This window comes from Penicillium rubens (genome assembly GCF_028828025.1).
Source record: "Penicillium rubens strain IBT 27055 chromosome Unknown utg000003l_segment0_segment0, whole genome shotgun sequence".
In the NCBI taxonomy this organism is placed as follows: Eukaryota; Fungi; Ascomycota; class Eurotiomycetes; order Eurotiales; family Aspergillaceae; genus Penicillium; species Penicillium rubens.
Genome location: NW_026890601.1, coordinates 6,975,583 through 6,999,634, shown reverse-complemented (window position 1 = coordinate 6,999,634; position 24,052 = coordinate 6,975,583). Strand labels below are relative to the sequence as shown.

Sequence of the window (24,052 nt, the reverse complement as noted above, 5' to 3'; positions counted from 1 at the left end):
GTATATTTCCTTTTTCTGTATACTTATGGCCTTGGGACTACATGTTAAAAGAAAGGAGTCTACCATGACACTTCCAGCCACATTTGCTTTTCCTGTCCTTGAAGGGTACGATACTAAACTGTCTTGATTTGTACAGGGATATTAGCCCCCGCCAGTATAAGCTTGCATAAAAGCTGGGTATTTTATTTATCTTTAAATAATGTAGGTTACATCAATAAATCGAATCAATAAAACTGAGTATAATCACGGGAGCATCCTCAAGCGCACAATTCCAATTACACATCCATGCCATATATTCGCAACTACACTCCTACCCTCCGTTATGTCAAATGTCCAATTCATCGAGTTCCCTGCTCTCCTCCTAATGGGATTGGACGACCATCTATATGGGGTCATCTGCCCTTTCCCCAAGAGCAGCACTTGTACGGACTACTACATATTCGAAGGTTGTGCTTGGCGTTCATATTCTTGCTAACACTTCGCCAACAGCTTGAAACGGCCTCTACCCGTCCCTTTCTATTTCTGCTATCTTCCTCTGTGAATCAAAATGTGCCCTGATATTGATTGGTCTTTTCGTCCAACATATTCGCCAGATCAACTGAACCACTATTTCGATCGAATCAATTTCCCTCAGAAGTACCGGAAGTCACATATAGTTAAGAACGGCGCAACTATCAACAACCAAGCCGCCTTATCTTTCTTGGGGGTATTACAGCGGTACCAGCTAGCAGCTGTACCCTTCGAGAACCTCGGTCTTCATTACTCGGCGCACCGCAATATATCCATTAATGCCCAGAGCATTTTCGAGAAAATTGTGGAAGGCAACTCCGATCGGGGCGGCTACTGCATGGAGAACAATACCCTATTCGGGACCGTCTTGCGCAGCTTGGGATACAATACCACCTCAGTCGGAGGTCGGGTCAATGAAGCCGTGCAACCTATGTCAGCGTCGAAGAACTGGAAAGGCCCTAAATACCAAGGATGGTATGACTATAATGCCCATCTCCCACCTCTTCGAACCCAATCTTGCATTTGTCTAACGCACTCAACAACTAACCATACTACAGGAACCATATGATCAATATTGTTGCCATAGGCGAACAGAAATACCTCATAGATGTGGGCTTCGGATCGAACGGTCCGCACCGACCCATTCCATTAGTCCATGGTTTCGGATTCTACAACGTCGGCGAGCAGTCCGGGCGGCTGCTCTATGGACCGATCAATCAACAAACGCATAGGGGTGAATCCCTTTGGCAATATGAGATCAACCGGAACGGCGCATGGATACCCGCCTACTGCTTCACTGAGCTCGAGTTCCTTCCTGAAGATTTCACAATCATCAACTACTACATGAGTCAAAGCAGGAAGAGCTGGTTTACTTTCTACGTCGTGTGCGTACGGATGCTCCTGGACGAGAAAGGCGAAGCCATTGTTGGCGATCTGACGCTGTTCAATAATACGCTGAAACGGCGTATTGGAGCAACGTCCGAGGTGTTGCAATGCTTTGCCTCTGAGGAGGAGCGTGTGGTGGCCCTACAGAAACATTTCAATATACATATCTCCGGTGCAGATCAAGCCAGTATTTGCCATACTGTCTCTGAGATTCTGTAGGTTTGGCTTAAACCGAAGGGATATGGACTTTGATGTTGGTGCTCCCAGGCTTGGGGCAGTTGATAGGGTTTAGGTTCCGTTCATTATTGCAGAATTTCCTAGATATTTTTCTGCTGATAGACACAGCAAACTATGTTCATGACCTTTGTGGCTTTATTTTTTGGTGTCATTCGATGGGATTACCACTATGTATTCAGGCGAATAGCATGGTCATAGGTTGGGATATATAGATGCACTTACAATGCCGATACATGTTTCCAATCTTCAGTATATGGGAATTTTCCCGTCTTTGAATCTGCCTTAAAAACATATGTCAGATTTCTTTTACAGAAAAGTTATCGTCGCCGACAAGTTGTGTAATCCACACGGGTGTATGGGAAGTTGAGCCGCAAATTGCGCGATGGCCGTTTTACCCATTAGCAGCAACGCGAACCACCAGATCTCTCCAACTCGGTGAATTGAAGCAGCGCCAGAATGTTCTTTCCACACTCTGATCATTTCAGATAGATGCCTTTTCCAGCAGTATGTCTACAGCATGATTTATCGATTCTCCAGACTAACCAGACTGGTCACAGACTCCATCCCCATTTCGCCTTCCCCGCCGCAACCCATCCGCGCGTCGCAGTGGCCCTCAATTTGCCCCCACACCTCGGTTCCTGCTCTCACAAAATGCAACTCAGAAGGAAGATGATGATCTTGATGTGATAGATGACGATGGGCCATCTTCAACGCGTGAAGCCGTGCGTAACCCGCCTGCTACCCAGAATGCCACCCGCGCGCGCCGACAACGCGACGTGATCGAGGACTCCGATGATGCCGCAGATATAGATGATGTTCGGATCGGGGGAAGAGATGTGGACGAGCTACCAGATGATGCTATAGACAGCACTCCTCCCGAAGAACCAGAGACTCCGGGGACCCTAGACGCTGAGTTCGACGCACTGTTTGCGCCGGTCAGAGATGGGAATAAACGGCGCCGCGTGGAGGGAGTGGCACCTTTCACTCGAAGCAATCAAACACAAATTGATCCAATATTGTCCTCACCACCCGGAACTGCGAACCCTCCAGCCGATTACATAGATTATCCCGATAAAAGCAGGCAAAGCACTACGACGTGGGATATGGGTACCCAGAGAACTCCCGCACCAAGTGCACGCCCACTTGTGCCAGTCACATCCACCCCCAGCAGTATAAAAACACCGTTCCGCAGTCGTCCTCGGTTTATGCTTTCCTTGACGGCGAAGCCTCCGAGCAGCCAGTCCGCACCTATATCCAAACCAGACACGCCGGGCATATCGCCGCCTGAGAGGCGGAAACCGGCTTTCGTTTTGCCTCGCTCGCCATCGCCGAATCCGGATGCAGATGATATCCCTGCACCGTTCTCACCCTCGTCGCGCACATTGCGTCGCCGCGGGCGAAACCGAGCCGGTGTGTCCAATTATATTCCTGGAGGAATGGCCGCTGAGGTACGCGGCTGGATCTTGGAAATGGGGACGCAACGTGACCAGTTGCCGAAACCACCCTTGCCTCAAGCTTCAGATTTGCAGACGGCGGATGCTTCGCTTGAAAAGCTGAATTCCTATCTCCTAACTGCACGTGTCATTGATGTCAGTCAATCGGCTCTGAGCGGGTGTGGCTCTTTCACCTTTATTCAAGCAGAAGTGCTTAGTGGGAATCATGTGCAAGCGAAAAATCCCGATTTTACCCTGAATATCATGGTTATGGGACCTCCGCGATCTAAATCCGCTGTTCGTCACATTCCCTCGCATTCTGATGGCACTATAATACCCTACCTGCGGAAAGGGGGTGTGGTGGGGATCCACAGAGGGCTCAACTGGGCTTTGGAGCTCGGGAATCACTTCTTCGAACATCGAACACCTGCTCAAGCATCTGACCGGGTGTCGGAGTATGGTCCATCTGAAAATGGCGGACACCCAGAGGCAAAGGAGGGCTGGCTTATAGCTATGGAATGGGACATCCTTGCAACAGCTCCATGAATGACTGATTTAGGGCGATATAAGAAAGGTGTATGTTTTCACTTTCATCATATATGTATATATCATATACCTAGAGTACATGCATGTATTATATCTCTGCGTATGTACCATGATTGATGATTTTACGTCATTGTGAAAGACCTGGCCAAGTATTCTGCCATACAATAAGAGAGAGGATCAATTTGCGGAGCCAGTCATCCTGGATAGCGAAATTGCATACCCGTTCTGCATTGGACGTTTTGAATCCCACCCTAGTGGTTATGAATATCTTGCAAGTGTCTTTCCGCAAGTAATACACGCTCTTCAGATGAGTGCGAACTTTCTCCGGAAAAGCCTCCGACTTGGGAGAACCTACTTAGATTTTACTGTGCAGGCTGGAACCAGTCTACCATTTTCCTGAGTTTCTCGACCGCACTATGCATGCTCATAGCTTTTTCTTCAAGATTGGCAGCGACTTCCGGCCGTGTCTGCTGTAATTCTTCTATCGTTTCCAGTAACGTATTCAGTAGCGCCCAAAGAGCCTTCTCCTTGTTGACCATACAAAGACCGCGCTCATTTGGTCGAAATGAGCAAAGGTCCTACATAGTGAATCTGAAGGTTGGGAAAATGGTGGAACATAGACAAATCATAAGCAACGTAACAACTTGGGTATATTCTATATGCAATTGCAAGATGAATCAAAATGCAATCCTTACTCCGCCACAGCCTTGAGGGCATCTGCAGCCACATTGCAACCCCACCGAACAAGTTTCAGTTCCTCTGAGGACACAATATCACTCTTCGCGACAACCTTTCGCACAAAATAGATAAGACCCTTGGCAATGTGTGGTGTCTCCTTGACACGTAGGAATATTTGCATCAAAGGCCCTTCATTCTTCTCAGACTCATCTGGCATAGAGCTCTTTGACTTCTTCTTTTTCTTCGACTTTTGGGATTGTTGAATGATACTGATGACCAGAACTTCAACAAATGTCTTAGTCTTGGGCTGCAGGTATGCGAAGTTGAGGTTCTTCAAGATGCTTAATGTCAAGGTGCCATCCACAATGAGGGTGCTGAACATCTTGGCCAAGTTGACCACGGACTTCATGCTGACGCCGTTCTCCTCGTCGTCTGGATCGAAGTTGGTCTCTTCGTCATCGTCAATATCTCCTCGCTCACCCATCTTCTTGAACACATTCCAAAGTGCAAACATAAAGGACATTTTGATGCGTCGACCCTGCTCACCGCAAATCCGACGCGCGATTAGAGAATAGTATGGGTTGTGGGCCTCCTCCTCCATCGCACAGTGTAGAAGGACACGAGGAATTTCAAATTCCTGTGCGCGCTTGAGACGAAGTTTCATGAGTCGGACATGTGCATCTTGGAAGTCGTTGGCAGACATAATGGCAACAAAGATCGACCGACGAACATCAGTGTTCATACGGTGGGCTCGGGCGAGAACTCCAAAGTCAGGCTCGCCATCACTCTCGTCATCTCTGGCTTCAGGCTGGGTCACTTGTACACCAGCCATTTCTCTTTGTGCTGTTACAAGAGGATCTTCCTTCCAGCTTGCGCCAACCAACCACCACTTGCCCTTCTTGGAGGAGTTGTGGATATCGTCGCGGGAGATGTTAATGGGTTCTGATGCGCGGATCACACGAGAGCTGTTCAAAGAACCTAAAATCTTGCGCATTTTGGTAATGTGTTCTGTGGTGATACCTGCGCCAGCCGCGGCGGAAGCTTTCGAGCGGTTATTTTTCAAATCCGTGATCAAATCAATCATAAACTTTGTTCGCACAGAAAGTCTGTCCTCGCCAGCCTTCGCGACGGCAGGCTGAATGAGCAATACAATATCCTTGAGCGCAGACGGGTCATCGAGTCGGAGTTGAGGGCCAGAATCTGCGTACATGTTAGATGGCTAGTGGATTTTATCATGGATTATGTATATCACTTACTCCGAATGACCTTGAGCAGGAGCTCGGTGTTTGATTCCGTGATATCCTGCACGTAAAGACGAACGTAGTCAAACATCAGGGAAGAACCGACGACGTGGAAGTTGTAAAGTTGCGAGAGAAGAGAGACCAAGTTGGTAGCTTCTTTTCCTTGGAAACTTCCGCGCTCGTCGCCACCAGCATCCAATGTTTCGACGACGGTTTGAATAATCTCCGCGCCAATGTCCATTCCCATGAGCTTATACAACGCGGCAATGAAACCTGCATGCAAGATGAGGAAGGTGTCCTGAAGGGCAGCCCTCTCGCAGATCAATCCCATTAGTAGGCTAACCAAAGTAGATGTAACGTGTTGGCGAGGGTAATCGCGGTAAAGCTTTTCGAATTCGGCAACAATCGAGAGCATATTTGCCTCGGACAGCTTGTTGAGATGTCCCTGGGCCTGGCGCTTGAGACGGGTGAGAGATTCGCTCTCCGGATCGGAGCGAGCTCGTAGTGAAGGTGGAATGTACTTCTGAGCGGTGGCTTCAGGCTTCGTGACCGGGGCGATATAGGGATTTTCCTTCTTTTTTGGCTCTTTGGGCTCTTCCTCATCGAAACCGTCGAAATCACTGCCTTCGGCGGCCTCATCAGAATCGTCTCCTCCAAATATCTCCTCGTCAAGATCGAAATCCTCGGCGCTATCCATTTCGCTTTCATCTTTTTCGACTTGTTGGGCTTGCAAGCTCTTGGCCTTGAGTCTCTTGTTTCGTAGCCAATCATCGGCTTCTCGTTTGCGCTTTTTGCTCTCATCCTCTGAGGCATCGGCGCCACCAGCCAAATCTCCCAGCAATTCATCTAGCCCATCCTCCTCAAAGGCCTTTGGTAATTTACCACCCTTCTTGAGGCCAAGCCTTTTCTCCAACTCAGCAATCTCGGCATCGTCTTGCGCCAGCTTAGCCTTGACAGATCCTGGGATGTGGGCCTCAGTTTCTTTGGGTTCACCCTCGTAGGTGTCGTCCTCCGACTCATCGTCTGACTCGTCAACCTCATCCTCATCCTCATCCTCATCCTCATCGAGGTCGATCTCTGACCCGAACCCGGACTCAGGCTCGGAATCGGACTCGGAGTCTTGTGGGACTGCTGCTTTCTTCAGGATAGATTTGGGCTTCTTCGCAGCCTCTTTCGCGGACTTGGACTTGGTCTGCGGCTCACTGAGTCCCTCGTCGAGATCCATGTCGTCTGAGTTAAGGTCAAGATCCTCGTCCGCACTGTCCTCATCGCTATCACCCCGAGCCCGCTTCTGAGGTTTCTGTTGGCTCCGCTGCTGGGGACGTTCGAAGGTCTTCTTGTTGGGCGGGGCTGCATGTCGGGATTTCTTCTGCGTACGCTCATTTTGGCGGCGTTCTTTGCGCGAGGCAGGTCCGTTGAGGCGACGCTTCTTGTCACCGTAGACATCGCGGATTCCAAGCTCAGATCGTAGATCCCGAGGCAAGGCTGTCGTATTATGCCGTGGGCGAGGCATCTTGGGCATCTTGTTCCTCTGGAATATAATTTGTCAAAGAGTTCAAACGTCGGTCTTCAATATCAGGTACCCCGGGCGGTAGGGAACTTTTTTCACTTTTCTGCTGCCCCAAAACAAAGGCGGAGAGACACCCACAGCGGAGTTTCTCCCCCACTGTGAGTTGTTCCCAGCTGTCAATTGCATATTGATCATCTGCTCCAGCTTTCAGATTTCTTAATTATCGCTCGTGCCAAAGGAATATTTTTCAATATGGCCCCACATTTGGGACAAGACGAGGTAAATATTGATTTTGGTGTTATCTGACCGCTACACATCCGCACATGCGACCCAGTTCCAAGCTATATCACTAACACTGATCACCTTTAGTTCTTCAAATCTCTCGGCGAACTGCTCTCCAAGACCTCCCAGCAACACCAAGGCTCGGTATATCTCACTCAAAAACCTCTCATTGATGTGCCTGGTGCCACTACCACAAATTCCCAACCATCTATCCTCATCCGCGCCACTGATGGAAACACCAATACGCCGAACTTAAAGAAGGAAGGCAAGGACAAAAAGTCTCAGAAGGTCAAGCTCTCCACAATTGTCAACCCAGATGAAATTGAGGCATTCTACGTTCGCTATGCTGAGGTCTGCAAGGCAGGCATGACTGGGTTGAAGAAGCGAGATCGCCGAGGCCGCAAGGCTAAGACCAAGGGCGGAGCTGCTAAGGTCACAAAAGCATAGATTTGCTATGCGGTCTATTCCCATGGCATCTTTGTGTGCTGGGTCGAAACCTGACACCCGGTTTGTTTGATGGCTTTGTTTTTTCATGCATTAGCTGGCGTTCGATGGTGGTTCTGGCTTCTTATTCTCAATTTTTCAATGCGAACTTCCTATCAAGTGTACATATTCCCCTACGCCTGTGGCTCACAGGCGCTGTGTTTGTTTATACGAGTCCAGTATGACGGGAAAAGAAATGAACGGCTTTCAGCATAACAGTTGGACATGCCCCTATTCGTAAGTTGCGTCTCCAACGTCTTCGGTCAAATCATGTAGACCAGGGCCAATGACGCTGGATAGACCTTCGCGTTCAGGTTATGTAGAACCATCTAGAAAAAGAAAGAGCGTATTTGTATCAATAAATTATTCGTTTCTGGCATGACCCCGGTTTCCCTTCAATGATACACGCAACGCTAGAATACAGAAATTCAGTAGAATACAAACCATGCCATATATCCACCCATGAGTCGTGCAAATCAGTGCCAAATATCATAACAAGAAAAAAAAACATTAGAGTGTGTAGAGAGGGAGGAATACAAGGAGTAAACATTAAATCGACCGTAAGATGTTGGGAAAGATCCAGATGAAGAAGTGAAAAATGTAAAGAAATTAAAAGGCGGGTATTTCAGCCATCGGACTAGTCCAGATCCCAAGGATCGAGTTTCTTGAAGAGTTGAGCATCCTCGTATTCCGAGGAAGTCTGAGGCTCCAGTGGGAAACTGAAGTCATCCTCTGCGGCTGGATCCTTCCTTGTTTGCTGGGGCTGGGAGTGTGGCTCGCTCGACGTGGAGCTGATGGTCGGGTGGATAGCTGGGCTGATGACAACGCGCGCAGCGATATGAAGGAGAATAACAAAAAGATAGGCGGGGGGTATCAATACTAGGGTGATAGCCTTGGAAATGAAGGATGTGCCATCATCACCGGATGGTTGGTACAATGCCGAAGAATGAGGCATAGGGGAAACATCACGCTCTCTTGTGGCTTTTGACCGGCGCCGGAACTCAGCACTCATGTGATCGAAATCAGTATTCAATGGAGCGGCCTTGGCATGAACGCTTGGCCGCATGTGAGTGTCCGAAGACGCATCCGTAGAACGACTGGGTGGATTCTCATTGCTTGTAGGGGCCATTGAGGGCGAGGTGTCAGAGAATGCATCTGCGAAGCGCCTGGGCAGATTATTCGAACTTGTACCATGCACTAATGGAGGACCGGGCAAGCTGGTTTGATTCGAGGCGTGATCGCTTTGAGGAATATTGAGTGTTGGGGGCTGCGACGTCTTACACGGATCCGCTGGTGCTGATTCGTATCCAGAAATGATGTGGTTTGTGCTCGAAATATTGAACTTCTCTTCTGACTCTGGCAACTCGTGGCCTCCCACAGATGTAGGATGAGTAGAGACTGAATCCGGCGAATGAGGTTCAGCAGAATGGAACGACTCGGGGTTGGACGCGAAGGAGGCATCATGGTCAATGTCCAGTGTCGGCTCGGCAGCGGGTTGGATGATTTGAACTCCTTCCACATTCATGACATTACCTTCCGGTACTGCCTCGGCTTCGACTGCTGTGGTGGGCTCAGCACGGAATACAGCTTCCTCTGAAGTTTCAGCCGCCAACGCTGCGTCGGTCTCAGCCGAAATGATGGGCTCCTCTTTAACTGCAGCTTCACTGGAACGTCCGGCGTGCAATATAGCTTCTGGATCATGTTCAGGCTTGTCCCCAGGCTGTGCTGCGGTTTTAGATTCCGCATCTAGTACAGTTTCGGATCCAGGCCCAGCTTCAACTCCATCGGCTAGAAACTCGGGTTCGAGTTGCTCGGCAACCTTGAGTTCATGGTCAATTTCGGGTACAACATCGGCCCTGGAGGCGTATTCTGGCTTGAGCACAAGTTCAGAGTCCTGATCATTCTCTGCAACGGATGTAGCCTCAAACTTTGCAAGCAGGCTAGTGAAAGTCTGCGGTGTTTCGGACACCGAGCGCCTAGGAGGCCCAAGGTATGGCGAAGGACTCAAAGCCTCAACAGGAGAAGATTCCCGATCGTCAGGGATAGTCTCCAAAACTGTACTGTTCGCTTTGTTTGAAGTGAAACAACTGTCATCGGTTAAGTTTCCGTCCGTGTCGTCGCCAGTGCTCGCGGAGTCGATACAATCCGACCTGATTGAAGATGGTGACGGTGTCTCTCGTCGGGGTTCTAGAACAGTCGGTACCCTTTCTCTCCGATCTTTAGGTTGCCAGGCCTTTTTGCGCCGAGGTGCCATCGCGTCACTGGGGAGCTCCACACTAAAAGCGCGTTTGAAAGGACATGGCGTGACCTCATACCGAAGCACTGTTGGCAATGCGATCTTCAGATCCCGTACTAAGCTTCGCTCATCTTCCGTCTCATATGGTATTTCGATGCGATAGTATGTAAGAGGGCGAATGCGTAAAACAAACTTTGAGACCCCGTCAACACACCAACACTGGGAATTTTTCAGGATCGCATGGACGACATTTCCACATTTGAGAAACGCTGTTGAGCCATGGACCTTCTCCAGCCTCAGTGGCGCTGTCGCGACGGTCCGTTCAGTCGCAGAGCGCCAGGGGAGTGTTTCGATGGTGTCTACCGGGTAGTCGAAGTCGGACGGCGCAGAACTGGACGGAATCGGGGCGAGCGCTCTTGGGGAGAAATGCACAATTTTCGCAGACGGGTGATAGAAAATTACATGTTCGGGGGTATTCGGCACGCTCGAGCGACGTTGCGCAAGTGGATTTAACTTGGTGGGAAGGGTGAGGGAGCGGCGGAGGGATTGTATCTGACCTAGCTCACTTGGAGACTCGGGCATGGCTCATGGATGCGATCAATAAGGATTAAAAAAGAGCATGTAAAAATTAATGTATAGACATGTTTGTACAAGATACTAATGCGAGAAGCCAGGGTATCCGATGCAAGAAACGCAGGAAACGGGGCTTATCTGCAGTGTTGCGCGGGGAGATCCACTGTTGCCTCAGGCCAACATCAGGTGACCATGACGCAGCTTTCAATGGAGCCCAGGCATCCACAGTTATTTCGGTTTCACTTTCAAGAATGCATTGTTGCTAGCTTCTTAGCTATTTCGACACTTTTGGCGTTTTTACGGTGGTATCTACCTAGATATTTCACGGTTTTGAAAGCCACAATGTCGAACTTCGAGCCAAACGCGGTGATCCGCGGCTTCCAGCTCACAGTGGTAGGCAGTATGTCACCCTATATGTTTCGTTGCTCTTCATGACCATTCGGAGGGACTGGCTTGAAAGTATAGGTAGATTCCTGGCTACACACACAATTCTATCGGTATCAGGCCCGTATAGCATCGGACTCGGCTTATGCCAAGACTTCGATCAAGGTCCTAGCTGTGCTGCATTGAGCTAGCCACCTTTCATCATTTACCTTGGAATGATCCCTTGGATGGGCAATGCGTTTTGGACCCTTGCTAACCAAGGCTTGCAGCTGTTCGTGCATTAGCAAACCCTGAGCTATTCAAGTACGACCATTTCCGCCAAGCAGCTCTCGCGATAGCGATCGGCACCGTGATCCAACTGATCATTCAAATTCCAGTATGTCTATACATTGTCCGGCGTTCGTTTGGATTCCTTCTGACTTGAATTCAAGATATTCAGCGTAAAATTCTCCATCTACATCTTATCATGGGTGGTCAACCTGGAGCAGGCAGTCTGGGACGACAAGCTTCTCAATGGATTGGAATTTATGTCAAAGTCTGTCCTTCAGGTGCCATTCTTGCTGATGACCTTGATGCGATATGTGACGCCCACGTTGGATGAAATGTACATTCTATCGGCAACAATCTCATTGACAGTGTTTGCTGACCGTCTTACTAGATTCATGCAGTCCATCCAATGGGTGGACACCACATACATCCAGAAACATAAATCCGAAGATCCTCGTCAACTACGCTCTCTATACTATCCCAATCTCGTTCAGTACTCTACCAAAGGTGGCTCCAGCGTTTCTCGGTCAATCCCCGAAGCATTGAGGTCATTCTTCAATCGCTATGCAAAGAAGATCGGTATGATGCTTGGTCTGTATCTTCTCTCGATGGTTGTAATTATTGGTCGGTTCGTCATGCCTGCAGCAAGTTTCTACACATTCCGAAGCCATGTTGGTTCCACCCCCGCGGCTGTCATTTTCGGTGTAGGGTTGTTTCTGCCGAAGAAGTATATTGTCACATTCCTCCACACCTACTTTGCTTCCCGCAGTCTAATGCGTGAGCTTGTGAGTCCAGTTACCCTCCCGCATGTGTGAGTTATCCTAACAGCTTTTAGCTCGAACCCTACTTTTGGCGCATTAAGTTCACCCCCGAGCAAAAGCGTCGGTGGTTCCGTGACCGAGAAGGTGTTCTCTTCGGCTTTGCCTTCGCTTTCACGGTTCTTCTGCGCATCCCATACATCGGTGTGCTGATGTATGGCGTTGCTGAGGCATCTACAGCGTACCTTGTCACCAAGATCACCGACCCGCCTCCACCCCCCGCTGAAAGTACGAACTTTGCGGAAAGCCAGGTAACCTGGAGGAACAAGCATGATTTCTTGCGTTTGTCTCTCGACAACCTTGACAAGCTCAATGTCGACACGGTCGAGCGCGATGACAAGGACTCTGGCTCCCCAGGAAAGAAGTTCTCTTGAGCGGCGTTAGAATTCAGATTTCCCCAGCAAGGATTTCATTCGAGAATTAGATGTGGCCTTCGAAGTTGCACACACACCATGCACATCAAGGCATTATTAGCATATAAGGCTACCGTCCCAGCATTTGTCTGTCGCCCTTTTATTTACAAAAATACATTTCATCTTCCACAGTCCAAGGGGGTCGGGGTATATGAGGCACTAGCTTATCGGACCGGCCCTATGCGAGATAAAGCGATGATAAGCCACCGGGCAGATCTCCAACTTCACGTAACTGTTACTCATGTCGACGTATAAATGGACCGGGCGTCTGCGGGGTAAACGTTATCGTGAGGGGGCCCAGTCCAGAGTACTATGTCGGTATAATTGGGGTTCCCCAGCTCATCCCAGGCCTGAGATTTATATTCTCCCCTTCCCATACCTGCTACTCCAATCGCATTAAACCACCAACAAAGCTCTACAATAAGTGCAAATATGGGTATCAAGGGAATTCGTACCGCTCTCAAGGTCGACCTCAACAAGCTTGCGCGTGAACAGCCTGGCTTACATGTATGTTCTTACCTTCTTCAAGTTGTGAAGCATTGCTAAGTCCCCGATAGAACAGATGGCATCCAGACGGTATGTCAAGTCCTGGTCAAGGTAGTTCCATTGAAGACACTTCATACTAATTTGACATCTCTCAACCTTCAGTTCCATCCTATGGAAAAATTGTCAACAATGAAGTTGTCAAGATCGAATGTCTGGACTGGACCGGAGGCCAGATCGGAAACAACGACTCAGCCGACGATATCAAGAACGTAGATCTAACCCAAATCCATTACCTGTCTGGTCCATTCGACATCGAAACCGCAGAGCCTGGTGATGTCTTACTTGTCGAGATTCAGGACGTCCAACCATTCGAAGAGCAACCATGGGGATTCAGCGGAGTCTTCCACAAAGAGAATGGAGGAGGCTTCTTAGATCACTTGTATCCTGAGGCGTATGTTAATGTCGATACCATGGTATCCTGAAATATATCGATGCTAACCTATCTCACAGAGCCAAGGCCATCTGGGATTTTGAAGGAATCTTCTGCTCATCTCGCCATATCCCGCATGTTCGGTTTGCGGGACTTATCCACCCTGGAATCCTGGGGTGTGCTCCATCGGCCGAAGTCCTGGCTGAATGGAATCGTCGAGAGGGGGAGCTGATTGCGACCAATACTGTTGCTGATCGAATTGTCGCCCAGCCACCAAATCCCCGGAATGCTCATTCTGGCCATGCCACCGATGAGGTGAAGAACAAGATCGCCAATGAGGGTGCTCGAACCATCCCAGTAAGACATTATCGTACACAATCAAACCGAACCAGATACTCATTTATGTCCTAGGGCCGTCCCGAGCACGGGGGCAATTGCGATATCAAGAACCTCTCTCGCGGATCGAAGGTTTACCTTCCCGTCCACGTCCCAGGCGCCAAATTCTCCGTCGGAGACCTTCACTTCTCGCAAGGCGATGGCGAGATCTCATTCTGCGGCGCCATCGAAATGGCCGGTGTAATCACACTGAAGTTCACAGTCATCAAGAACGGCATGGCGAAACTGGACATGAAGTCACCAATTTTCCATGCAGGCCCTGTAGAGCCGCAGTTCGGCCCTGGACGATACCTCACGTTCGAGGGTTTCTCTGTCGACGAGAATGGCAAGCAACATTTCTTGGATGCGACAGTCGCCTATAGACAGACTTGTCTCCGAGTTATTGAGTATCTCCGGCGCTATGGCTATAGTGATTATCAGATATATTTGCTGCTCAGTTGTGCGCCGGTGCAGGGTCATATTGCCGGCATTGTGGATATTCCTAATGCTTGTACCACGCTTTCCGTACCGATGGATATCTTTGATTTCGATATTCGACCTGAGGCGGATGTGGTCAAAAAGGACATGGGAGCTTGCGCTTTCGTGACAAAGTAGGGATTGGGAATGGAAGGGCCAGTTGAGCATTCTGAAGCTTGGTTTATTTGAATATTACAATGGATATGTTTATATCTGAGCTTTCTATGATCAATACGGTTGAAGCAGTATTGGAATATATTCTGAAATACATGCCATGCTTATCAGCATAACATGTCACCTACACCCAGTCGTAGTAATGTATACGACGACCTCCTAGAAGAGACTGGGTGCTGTCAACACCAGGTCAGACTTGAAATATATAATTTGGTACTTTTAGGCAATTTATCCCCCAATAATGTGACTAAATCTTCAACTTTTAGCCTAACATGCTATGCCACAGGTGTCTACCATATAGAAGAAGTTACAGTATGGACTTCGCACAAAAGAACAGGGCAAGTTGGCTGAATGATGTGATATTATACATCATGGGTCAATATTGAATGAGAAGACCACGTCGTGAATCGTGATGGAACAAAGGGAAGACGAGAACGAACAACTTGAAGCCGTTCAAGAGAAGAACTTCTTGGCAGCGGCCTTGTCCTTGGCCTCCCGGTCCTTGACGGTCTTCTTAACCTTAGCGATCTCGTTGAGGATACCAGCGTCGCCAGGAGCCAGCTTCTCCGCCTCCTGAAGATCCTTCAGCGCCTCATCCTCCTCCTTCAGACCTCCGTGAGCAACAGCACGGCGATAGTAGGCCTTGGCCTTATCGGCATCCTTGGCGTTCGCCGAATCAGCGACTTGAAGCGCGTATGTCGCCCAGTTCTGAGCCTGGCGGTACTTTTGCAGCTTGTTGGCGAGCAGAGAAGAGTTGGAGTGCAGGGTGAATCGGAGAGCCTTCATCTGCTCACCCAGCTCCTTGGGGTCGTTCTCTCCGGGGTCGGGGAACTCGTTCAGATAGCGCAGACCCTTCTGGTACTTGTCGAGACCCAGGTCGAGATCACCGCTCTTGAAGGCAGTGTTGCCGAAACCCTTGAGGTCCGAAGCGATCTTGAAGCAGAGAGGCGCAGTAAGCTCCTCGCCCTGGTGGTCCTCGGTGAAGTCCTCGTATGGGTCACCTGTCGCATCCTGTTGGCGCTTGGTCGCGTTCTCGTAATCCTCGCCAGAAAGTTCGCCGCAGTCCACGATAGTCACGTCCTGGAAGGGCTTGTCCGATTGAGTCTTCACGTTCTCGATCTTGCGGATCACACTCTTGCCGTTGATGACCTCACCGAACACGACGTGCTTGCCATCAAGGTGGGGAGTAGGGACGGTGGTGACGAAGAATTGACTACCGTTGGTGCCGGGGCCGGAGTTGGCCATAGAGAGCAGGAAGGGACGGTCATGCTTGAGGTCGAAGTTCTCATCGGGGAACTTTTCGCCGTAAATTGACTCGCCGCCGGTGCCGTTGAACGCAGTGAAGTCACCACCCTGAATCATGAACTGCTTGATCACACGGTGGAAAATTGAGCCTGAATCGGAGCGCCGTGGTTAGTGGGCGTCAACGCTACAGGAGCGGGGTACTGTAGACGTACCTTTGTAGGTCAATTCCTTGCCCTGGGTGCCAATGCCCTTCTCGCCGGTACACAAAGCTCGGAAGTTATCCGCGGTCTTGGGGACAACTGTCGCTGTTGTTAGTCATGCCCAAATTGCGAAGGGAGAAAATCATGTCGTACCATCGTTGAACTGTGACGCCCAGATGTTAGATGCAACTGATACTCGGCATACGGAGGATGCGGGAAACTTACCAGCTCAAATGCCACTCGGCTGGGCTTGCTGTCACCGATTTTAATGTCAAAGAAGACACGGGAGCCTACAAGCTTGTCAGTAACTCATTCAATCCTTGCATTCCGCCGGCAGCAGAACCCCGCACTGAACGTACGCTGAGCAGTCGCCATGACTATGGAGTCTAGGGAAGAAATTCAAAAGTGGAGAAAAATAGAAAGAAATGAAGATGATATGGAAGAGAGGTGGAGGAGAGAGAAGTCAGTGGGGGAGTGCGGCGCTTGAGGTTCAGGAAGCTTCCATTGCCCGCACCCCAACTATGCTCGGACCACGCGATTGTATAGAACGTTGTATTGGGGGTATCTGCTAACATCTATGTACACAGCATTACTTCAATTTCTATTTCTCTTTGTTTCTTTTCTTTTCTCTCTTCTTCACTGCAGCAATTCAGGAGGAATTTGGAATTCGAAAGATCCCTTAATTTCCTGCTCATCGGTCTTCTTGTCTCCATTTTGCTGCTCCTTGGGTTCCTTCTTGGGAAGATTGGTATTGATTTCGATCGTGACCTAGAATGAGACCAGTCAGCACATGATCAATGGCGGCGAGGAAAGGGTATAGGAAGTCAAGATGTACCGCCGCGTCCTCGCTGCAGTAATTTACACCCACCGGCCCGTCGTTCTTCAGTTCAACGTCCATCATGGCTTGGAAGACACCATTCTTGACCCGGTCTGGAGTATAGCCTTCGCCCATCTTGGCATAGAAGAAGTCATAGAGTTTGCGTGCGGGTTCCGGTGCAGCTGCATCATGAAAGTCGGGTTTGTTGCCTTTCTTCATTTTCGCATAGAGGGTGAATTGGGAGACTAGACAGACAATATCAATATTGTTTAGCAGTGTTCCTGTTAGTAAAATGAGGGATCATACCACATAGTACTTCCCCCTCAATATCCTTCACGTTCTTTTTCCACTGTGATGATGTCAATTGCCGGTCTCAGCACATGAAAACCATTTGGCTTACTTGTACTCCATTCTCATCAGGCCAGAACTTGGCCTTCAACACCTTGTTCACCAGGTTCTCAGCATCCTTCTCGGTATCTTCTTTGCCAACCCCAGCAAACACAAGCAGGCCCTTGCCAATTGAGGATATCAACTCCGAGTCGACTGTGACGGATGCCGATTTGACTCTTTGGATAACGACTGAACGGCATTAGTTGATTTTTGTATATAACACAGGCTCAGAGTTTCTAACGTTTCATTTTGGTGACCTATAGATCTTTCATATCTTGTTAAAATAAGAACCAGTGGGTGAAGCCGGGGTACGTACCTGCGGTGTAGGCAAGATAACGCCGATGATAGCGCTGGCAGTAAACGTTGCCTGGTAATGGCCCAATCAGCTCGTTTAAGTGACCTTTTCAGCGTCACTGGTTTCTTCGGGGGTAAATTGTATACTTTTGAACTGAGAAATCGAAATGCGACGTGTTACTTGTGTGTATACAGCCCAAGACCCTTCGCGCCGCCCTCACGTTCGCCTCCGCCCTTGACCGCCTACCTATTAGAGCATCCACGAAGCTTTCCACTCAAACGCGGAGAGGCATTCCATGGACTTCCGAGTGTCTATCCCTCTTGCTGTCAAACAAGCACCTTTACCCACAATTCTTCCTACAGCAACTACCTCGATTGCGCACTTGTGACCATTTCGGTCGAAAGCGCATCACCACACCCTTCCGACCGCATCAATCACGACGCCAGTGGACGGCACAGTCCACCAACGGGTTCACAATGGCAGCCCGAAAAACACAGCAGGAAATTGAGAAAACCTTCAAGAAGGTCTCCGAAGGGATACAAACGTTCGAAGGCATTTATGAGAAGATCCGCCAAGCCACGAATCCCACGCAGCGGGACAAGCTCGAAGACCACCTTAAGCGCGAGATCAAGAAGCTCCAAAGGTTCCGTGATCAGATCAAATCATGGGCTGCTGGAAATGAAGTCAAGGACAAAGCTCCACTCATGGAGCAGCGGAAGGCCATTGAAGTGGTGCGTTTGGGGTTCCTAACTTGACCCTCCACAGGGTCAATGGTTCCTTTAAAAGACCGGCAAGCTAATACCGTCGATAGTGCATGGAACAATTCAAAGCCGTCGAAAAAGAGATGAAGACGAAAGCATATTCAAAGGAAGGTCTATCGGCAGCCTCGCGACTTGATCCAAAGGAGAAGGAGAGGGTTGAGTGTTCTGAGTTCCTCTCAAACATGGTTGACGAGCTTCAGTTGAAGATCGAGGCCCTAGAGGCAGAGGAGGAAACCCTTCATGCGCAAATGAAGAAAGGAAAGAAGGACACGAAGAAGGCGGATCGAATGGCCGATATCTCCCACGTTACGGAACGACATAAATGGCACGTAAACAAGTTGGAGTTCCTCAATCGTTCCTTACAGAACGGCAACCTGGACGTGGGCGCGGTACAAGACCTCAAGGAAAGTATCAAATATTACGTTGAGGAGGGAGGTAGTCCTGACTACTCCGGCGAGGATGAAACGCTCTACGACGATTTAAATATCGGCGACGACGTCGAGGCGCAATTTGGCATGGGCGGCGACGGTGACCGCGTATCATCACAAGACGCTCAATCAGTCCAAGACGAAGAACCAGAAGCGAAACCAAAGGCCAAGCAAGAAGGGCCAGCAGCCCGAAGACCATCGACACAGATGAAATCGCCGCTGCCTGTTCTTGCTACCCTCCACCCGTCTGCTTCGTCGAGTGCCACTCCCGGCATGAAGCCCGCTCCCCTTCCGACCCGCCCTCCTGGTGAAACCCTCAAGTATGCCTCTGCTGCAGCTGCAGCCGCAGCAAGTGACAAAAGTGGTGTTGGCATTCTTCCTCTTCCGCCTCCACCAGGGTTCAGCCCGGCTCTGTCAGTGTCATTACCTGTCCCCAAGTCTTCTACTGCTTCGCCTAGTGTGGCGTCAGCACAGCCTGTTACCAAGTCAATAATCCCACCTACTGTAGCAGCCGTTACGGAAGAGCTTTCTGGGCCTGCGCGATCGAAGGCCCCTGTGAGTGGAAACGTTTCATCGCCAGCGCCCGCAAAGATGGAGACCTCAACGAATGGAAAGCCAGAGACAGAAGGGACTGAAAGTGAAGAATCGGTATATCATCTGCCCCCTGGTCTCCAGGATCTGCTCCAATCATTCGAGGTGACGAAGTCGCGTGCGTCGGCCAATCCATCGCCGTCTGTCCAGCGCCTTCTCGCTACCTCGTTGACGACATGTCCCGAAGCTGGTGATGCCGAAAAACCACGTCATTACAAGCCGCAGAACCCCTACAGCACAGCGCTCTACTACCCACAGGAACCTCTCTCAATATTCGATGACCCCCGGTTGTATGATACCGGGAGAATCGACACAGATACTCTCTTCTACCTGTTCTACTACCGCCAAGGGACGTACCAACAATACCTCGCCGCCAAGGCGCTCCGAAACCAGAGTTGGCGCTTCCATAAGCAGTATCAAACCTGGTTCCAGCGTCACGAGGAGCCGAAGAACATTACCGAGGAGTTCGAACAAGGCACCTATCGCTTCTTCGACTACGAAAGCACATGGTCAGTTAAAGAATCCGGCTGATTTCGTTTCCGCACCCACTTTACGAGCTCACCGCTTACGAATAATATCAACAGGATGAATCGGCGCAAGGCTGATTTCAAGTTTGTGTACAAATACCTCGAGGACGAGTTATGAGGCGTCTTTGCTTTTCACCCATGAGCAACCCACCCGGGTCTCCAAGCGCATATTGATTTCCCTGGAGCTGTTCGCAATATCTGTGGCTCGACACTATGATTCAATAGACTGGATGTTTTAAGGCTATGGCGGGAACTTTGATATCTGTGGGGGGTCCTGGTGGGCTGTTTTATCTTCTTTTACTGTTTTCGCAGGACTGGCATCAATGAGTGCAATGAATGGGCCTGGGTGATACGGGAGTTTCGTGTTATTTTCAAGGTTATCAATTGTTCGAACAATACAATGAATCCTTAAATCAGTCATGTTGGCTATATAATACGAGGTAGCCAAGAGGCTAAGCCGCTAAGCAGCCATAAGTAAAGTTGATCGCATGCTTACGCGCCAGTCTGCCTTGCAGCCCTGAAGGTACTTGAGTCAGGCGTTAGAATGAAGTAATGAAGTACAGCCATAAGTACTTGGAGTCCATATTACTTCTACTTCGTATAGGTACAGGTAACCTGGACGCCGGGTCCGGGGTTCGTACTTATCGCGTGTACACGTAGCTCTGCAGGTCTACCGTTTTCTCTATTGGGACAATGCAGAGAAGATGCAACCGGATGCAAGCAAATGCAAGAAAATAAAGCAAATAAAGAAAAATATTCGGGGAAAAAGTGGAAATAGGGAACCAGGAAACGGGAAACAGGGGGCGCTACATTTCACCTACAACATAGTCCAAGGTTGCCCAGCAGGCCGGAAGTAATCCCAAATATCCCCGAATTAATAAAAAGAATAAGAAAGTACCGACATATGACGAAGTCACTGTCGACGTGCGACGTCAGAGAACGCTAACTCGCCAGCAAGCATCACTGCACCTCCCACTCTTCCAGCTTGGCACGCTAACATGGAATGCATGTTATTGCGGGATTTTTCCGTTCTAGAAGCCCATTAGCGAACGCTAGTCGCTAGTCGCTAGGTCGGCAGGGGCTGTGCGCGACGACATCATCGGTCGATCTGTGACCCCGGATTGGAGGGGTTTTGAGAATTGTGGGAATAGGCCTTTCTCCACGGAGATGGAGAGATTCGGGTTCGCAAGGCTGGATCGTGGATCATTTTGATCATTTTGATAATATAACCGGCACGACTGTGCCGTTGTGCCGAGCTGGGATACGTCAATACGTCAATGTGGGTTTGGGAAGGGAGAGCCCCGGAATGATGTGCATCGTGAACTCGAACTTGACCTCGGACTCGTCCTTAGCGCAGACTTTTGACTTCCACCTCGAACATAATGGGTCTCTCCTGAAAACCTTCTAAGCCCCTGTGAACTCGGAATTCCCTCTGCAGCACATGAAACAGCAATGTGCAACTCACAGGAAGACAAAGACAAAGGGGGCCGACACGAGCTCTTGGCACGCTAGAACGACACTAGAAGCACTAGAAGCCACACAGAACAGTCCAACGTCCAATCACGACGGGATCATCGTGAGGGGGAACTCACTGGGCACCCAAAAGTCTGACCGCTCTGCTTATCGCGGCCAACTGGCTCACATCACACCTGATCATCTTCCCAGTCATCCAATCATCGTCGTCTAAACCGGCCAGGATGTTCTAAATGAAGGGCAATGAGGGCAATGAGGGGCACGCTAGAAGGGCCGTGGAAGATTCTCAGAAAAAAGATCCGCGAATTGCATACAAAACAAATTCCCGCATGCGAGGAGGGCGGGGAGGCTGAGTGGTTTCGTCCAGTCTCCTTCGAGTAGTTTTCTAGAATGCGTTGCCATTTGTTCCTTTCGACAGTCTGGCCCGTCCCGTGTCAAATACCCTAGTACTCGGGGTCATGCTCCATGATGTTGGAGTTTCACGTTGGGTACATAAAAGGGCGCCTGCCTCCCATTTCATTATTTTGCTTTTGGTCAATTTTAGGATTTCAGTATTTCAATAATTAGTCTCACAATGGTAAGTGTTCTTTAGCTTGCATGGGCGCATTCTAGACTAACCCTCTACTCTTTCTATAAGACCGCAATTCCAATTCCCCTAACTCAACGCTCACTCTCCTCCGCCCCAGCCGACATGCAATCCCCATTCAGCTACCCAGACTCCTACTCTTCCTCCTACTCCTCCTCACCAGGAACCATGGATTTCTTCTTCTACGGCGGCCAGCCCGTCTACGATACCCTCTGCGACCTTGACACGACCACTTCCTTCCCCATGCAAGAGGTCACCCCAGAAGTCTACGGTATTACCAGCTCGCCCTACACCTACCAGAGACCACAGGACTTCCCAGTCTTCGAGCGACCCGTCATGCCGCAGAGCGCACCCAGCAGCTGTGGCAGCAGCTACAGCAGTAGCTACAGCAGCAGCTTCAACTTCCCCTCCGAAGACGTCTCCCTACCAAGCTACCCCATCAGCGAATATGAGCCTAGCGCCGACTCGCCAGCGCCTGCATCCAAGTAAGCTAGCCGTCTCGGCCGTCCCAATTGAATCAACACGCTAACCTCTCCCCAGGCCCGTTAAGCCCTTCGGCTGCGACCACTGCGGCAGGGCCTTCACCCGCTTCGCAGACTTGAAGCGCCACCAGTCCAGCGTCCACTACCCCGTGTTCCGCAACTGCCCTGTCGAACACTGCTCGCGAAAGGGTAGCAATGGCTTCCCGCGTCAGGATCACCTCGTCGAGCACCTGCGCTCGTACCACCACCTGGACGTGCCGAAGCGCGGTTCCTGCAAGCGCTCTGCGAAGCAGATGTCATGACCATGATGTTTTCTTTCCTGTCGTCGATCCTAGCCTTACGGGCTTCTTTACGATATCATGACTTTTTCCTTTCCTGGTTTGCTATTTATTACTTCCCATTGCTGTTTTATTTTTGTTTCATCGATAGATCGCATTCTGGGTATGGATCGGTCCTGTATAGAAGATGCGCATTGCCTCTTCGGTTCATTCTGTTTTGATCTTTTTCTTCTTCGAGCTCATCGCTCATTACTGTGTTCTAGATTCTAGATCGGGATTAGATGGGTTATTGATTATTGGTGAATGTTTCAATGAATTGCAACGATTACGATGTACTACCATTTCCCTCAATTACCCTAGACCTTTTCGTAGTTATCTACCGTCATTCCCCCCTTTCTTGCCTCAAATGGTTTCCACCCAAGGTGCTCAGGCCTGGACTTCCACTAACGTACGCGTGCTGCAGTAGTCACACAGACTAACCGGACTAAGTAGGTGCTGTATCAAACAGCACGATGTATGCCCCGTACGAGTAGTACTAGTAGCTGCAGGGTTGAGTCATGCCTCTTTTCGCCCATCCCATATATATGATATATTCCATACACACTACTCCGTATATCACTCATAAATATAAAAAAACTCGAATAGAAAAAGCAAAGAGAAAAAAAAAAAACAAACTCTAAAGGGAAAAGTTCTGCCAGCCTTTTCTTTGTACGAAAGCCCTAAAACCCAAAAAAGGTCCTCGTTTTGGCCCCCAATTTCTCCTTTGACATTCCAAGTCCAGTAACAGTCCGGATAATTTAATTCCAGAATAATCTACGGAGTAGAATAGTCCCTACATGCAGGTACGTACATACCAAGGGTTCAAATGCACATCCGGAACAAATACATACATGTAAACCCCAGTATCCAAAACCAAAATGGTTAGACTGTTACCAAGACAATTCCTCCAACATACCAAATCCGCTCTAATCCCCAGCCCCGTCAATATCAACGCCCCAAAGATCCTCGACATCCTCTCCGATAAACTGTAACGCAGACCCTGATCAAGATGCCACCTACTACATATTACCATGCATCAACCACACACCGGGATTACCCGAGCGGGACGTAAGAACTAATATTCTAAACCGGGTAGCGAGTTAGACCGGTACCCTTATCCCAGTATATATATGTAGACATAGACTCATTCCAAGCCCCTCCGCGACAACGAGGAAGTCTTGTCCGTAGGTGAATTGGGTGAGGTACCCGTTTTGCTCGCATTGCGATATACTGTTCAACTACCAGTCATAGAGGAGTGCTTGTTTGAGGTGCTTGCTGGGAGGGCTGCTATGGTTAGGGAGAGAGGAGATTGAATCCATGTTATGTCACCAGCCGGATTCGATTACAAAGAGGAAAAAGAGCATTCAACGAAAAACATCATATCTGGGGAGGGGAAAAGAGGAAGAGAGGAGAGACGGAGCTCTTCGAACTACATAATAACTAATAATGTACATGTCAATCTGAAAGGTTACGCAGCAGCCTTTTGCTGGGGATCACTCGCG

The 24,052-nt window shown here is 49.5% G+C and overlaps 11 protein-coding genes across 11 annotated transcripts; 7 read left to right on the top strand and 4 right to left on the bottom strand.

The window, feature by feature from the left end:
• Positions 1-547: 547 nt before the first annotated feature.
• Positions 548-1,614, top strand: N7525_008919 (arylamine N-acetyltransferase family protein; the record flags this gene model as incomplete). Its single annotated transcript, XM_061214542.1, has 2 exons — positions 548-984; positions 1,068-1,614. The coding sequence occupies 2 exons, from the start codon at positions 548-550 to the stop codon at positions 1,612-1,614; spliced, it is 984 nt and encodes a 327-aa protein (XP_061068973.1).
• Positions 1,615-2,121: 507 nt separating this feature from the next.
• N7525_008918 (uncharacterized protein) lies at positions 2,122-3,611 on the top strand (the record flags this gene model as incomplete). Its single annotated transcript, XM_061214541.1, has 2 exons — positions 2,122-2,136; positions 2,190-3,611. The coding sequence occupies 2 exons, from the start codon at positions 2,122-2,124 to the stop codon at positions 3,609-3,611; spliced, it is 1,437 nt and encodes a 478-aa protein (XP_061068972.1).
• A 691-nt stretch (positions 3,612-4,302) lies between these two features.
• Positions 4,303-7,052, bottom strand: N7525_008917 (MIF4G domain-containing protein; the record flags this gene model as incomplete). The annotated part of the gene is made up of 2 exons (XM_061214540.1): positions 4,303-5,489; positions 5,546-7,052. The coding sequence occupies 2 exons, from the start codon at positions 7,050-7,052 to the stop codon at positions 4,303-4,305; spliced, it is 2,694 nt and encodes an 897-aa protein (XP_061068971.1).
• Positions 7,053-7,292: 240 nt separating this feature from the next.
• Positions 7,293-7,769, top strand: N7525_008916 (signal recognition particle 14 kDa protein; the record flags this gene model as incomplete). Its single annotated transcript, XM_002562980.1, has 2 exons — positions 7,293-7,319; positions 7,410-7,769. The coding sequence occupies 2 exons, from the start codon at positions 7,293-7,295 to the stop codon at positions 7,767-7,769; spliced, it is 387 nt and encodes a 128-aa protein (XP_002563026.1).
• A 673-nt stretch (positions 7,770-8,442) lies between these two features.
• On the bottom strand, positions 8,443-10,623 carry N7525_008915 (uncharacterized protein; the record flags this gene model as incomplete). Its single annotated transcript, XM_002562979.2, has 1 exon — positions 8,443-10,623. One exon carries the CDS (start codon positions 10,621-10,623, stop codon positions 8,443-8,445), a length of 2,181 nt encoding a protein of 726 aa, XP_002563025.1.
• Positions 10,624-10,956: 333 nt separating this feature from the next.
• On the top strand, positions 10,957-12,457 carry usgS (transmembrane protein UsgS; the record flags this gene model as incomplete). Its single annotated transcript, XM_002562978.2, has 5 exons — positions 10,957-11,014; positions 11,268-11,374; positions 11,430-11,602; positions 11,657-12,050; positions 12,101-12,457. The coding sequence occupies 5 exons, from the start codon at positions 10,957-10,959 to the stop codon at positions 12,455-12,457; spliced, it is 1,089 nt and encodes a 362-aa protein (XP_002563024.1).
• A 471-nt stretch (positions 12,458-12,928) lies between these two features.
• Positions 12,929-14,402, top strand: N7525_008913 (acetamidase/formamidase family protein; the record flags this gene model as incomplete). The annotated part of the gene is made up of 5 exons (XM_002562977.1): positions 12,929-13,003; positions 13,054-13,072; positions 13,145-13,433; positions 13,493-13,769; positions 13,824-14,402. The coding sequence occupies 5 exons, from the start codon at positions 12,929-12,931 to the stop codon at positions 14,400-14,402; spliced, it is 1,239 nt and encodes a 412-aa protein (XP_002563023.1).
• A 489-nt stretch (positions 14,403-14,891) lies between these two features.
• Positions 14,892-16,258, bottom strand: N7525_008912 (CYP40/PPID family peptidylprolyl isomerase; the record flags this gene model as incomplete). Its single annotated transcript, XM_002562976.2, has 5 exons — positions 14,892-15,832; positions 15,896-15,982; positions 16,037-16,046; positions 16,109-16,173; positions 16,243-16,258. The coding sequence occupies 5 exons, from the start codon at positions 16,256-16,258 to the stop codon at positions 14,892-14,894; spliced, it is 1,119 nt and encodes a 372-aa protein (XP_002563022.2).
• A 261-nt stretch (positions 16,259-16,519) lies between these two features.
• On the bottom strand, positions 16,520-17,338 carry N7525_008911 (D-aminoacyl-tRNA deacylase; the record flags this gene model as incomplete). The annotated part of the gene is made up of 5 exons (XM_002562975.1): positions 16,520-16,651; positions 16,719-16,945; positions 17,007-17,049; positions 17,101-17,279; positions 17,332-17,338. 5 exons carry the CDS (start codon positions 17,336-17,338, stop codon positions 16,520-16,522), a joined length of 588 nt encoding a protein of 195 aa, XP_002563021.1.
• Positions 17,339-17,861: 523 nt separating this feature from the next.
• Positions 17,862-19,810, top strand: N7525_008910 (CNOT2/3/5 family protein; the record flags this gene model as incomplete). Its single annotated transcript, XM_002562974.2, has 3 exons — positions 17,862-18,116; positions 18,197-19,674; positions 19,750-19,810. 3 exons carry the CDS (start codon positions 17,862-17,864, stop codon positions 19,808-19,810), a joined length of 1,794 nt encoding a protein of 597 aa, XP_002563020.1.
• Positions 19,811-21,739: 1,929 nt separating this feature from the next.
• N7525_008909 (uncharacterized protein) lies at positions 21,740-22,535 on the top strand (the record flags this gene model as incomplete). The annotated part of the gene is made up of 3 exons (XM_002562973.2): positions 21,740-21,742; positions 21,803-22,236; positions 22,292-22,535. The coding sequence occupies 3 exons, from the start codon at positions 21,740-21,742 to the stop codon at positions 22,533-22,535; spliced, it is 681 nt and encodes a 226-aa protein (XP_002563019.2).
• Positions 22,536-24,052: the final 1,517 nt, after the last annotated feature.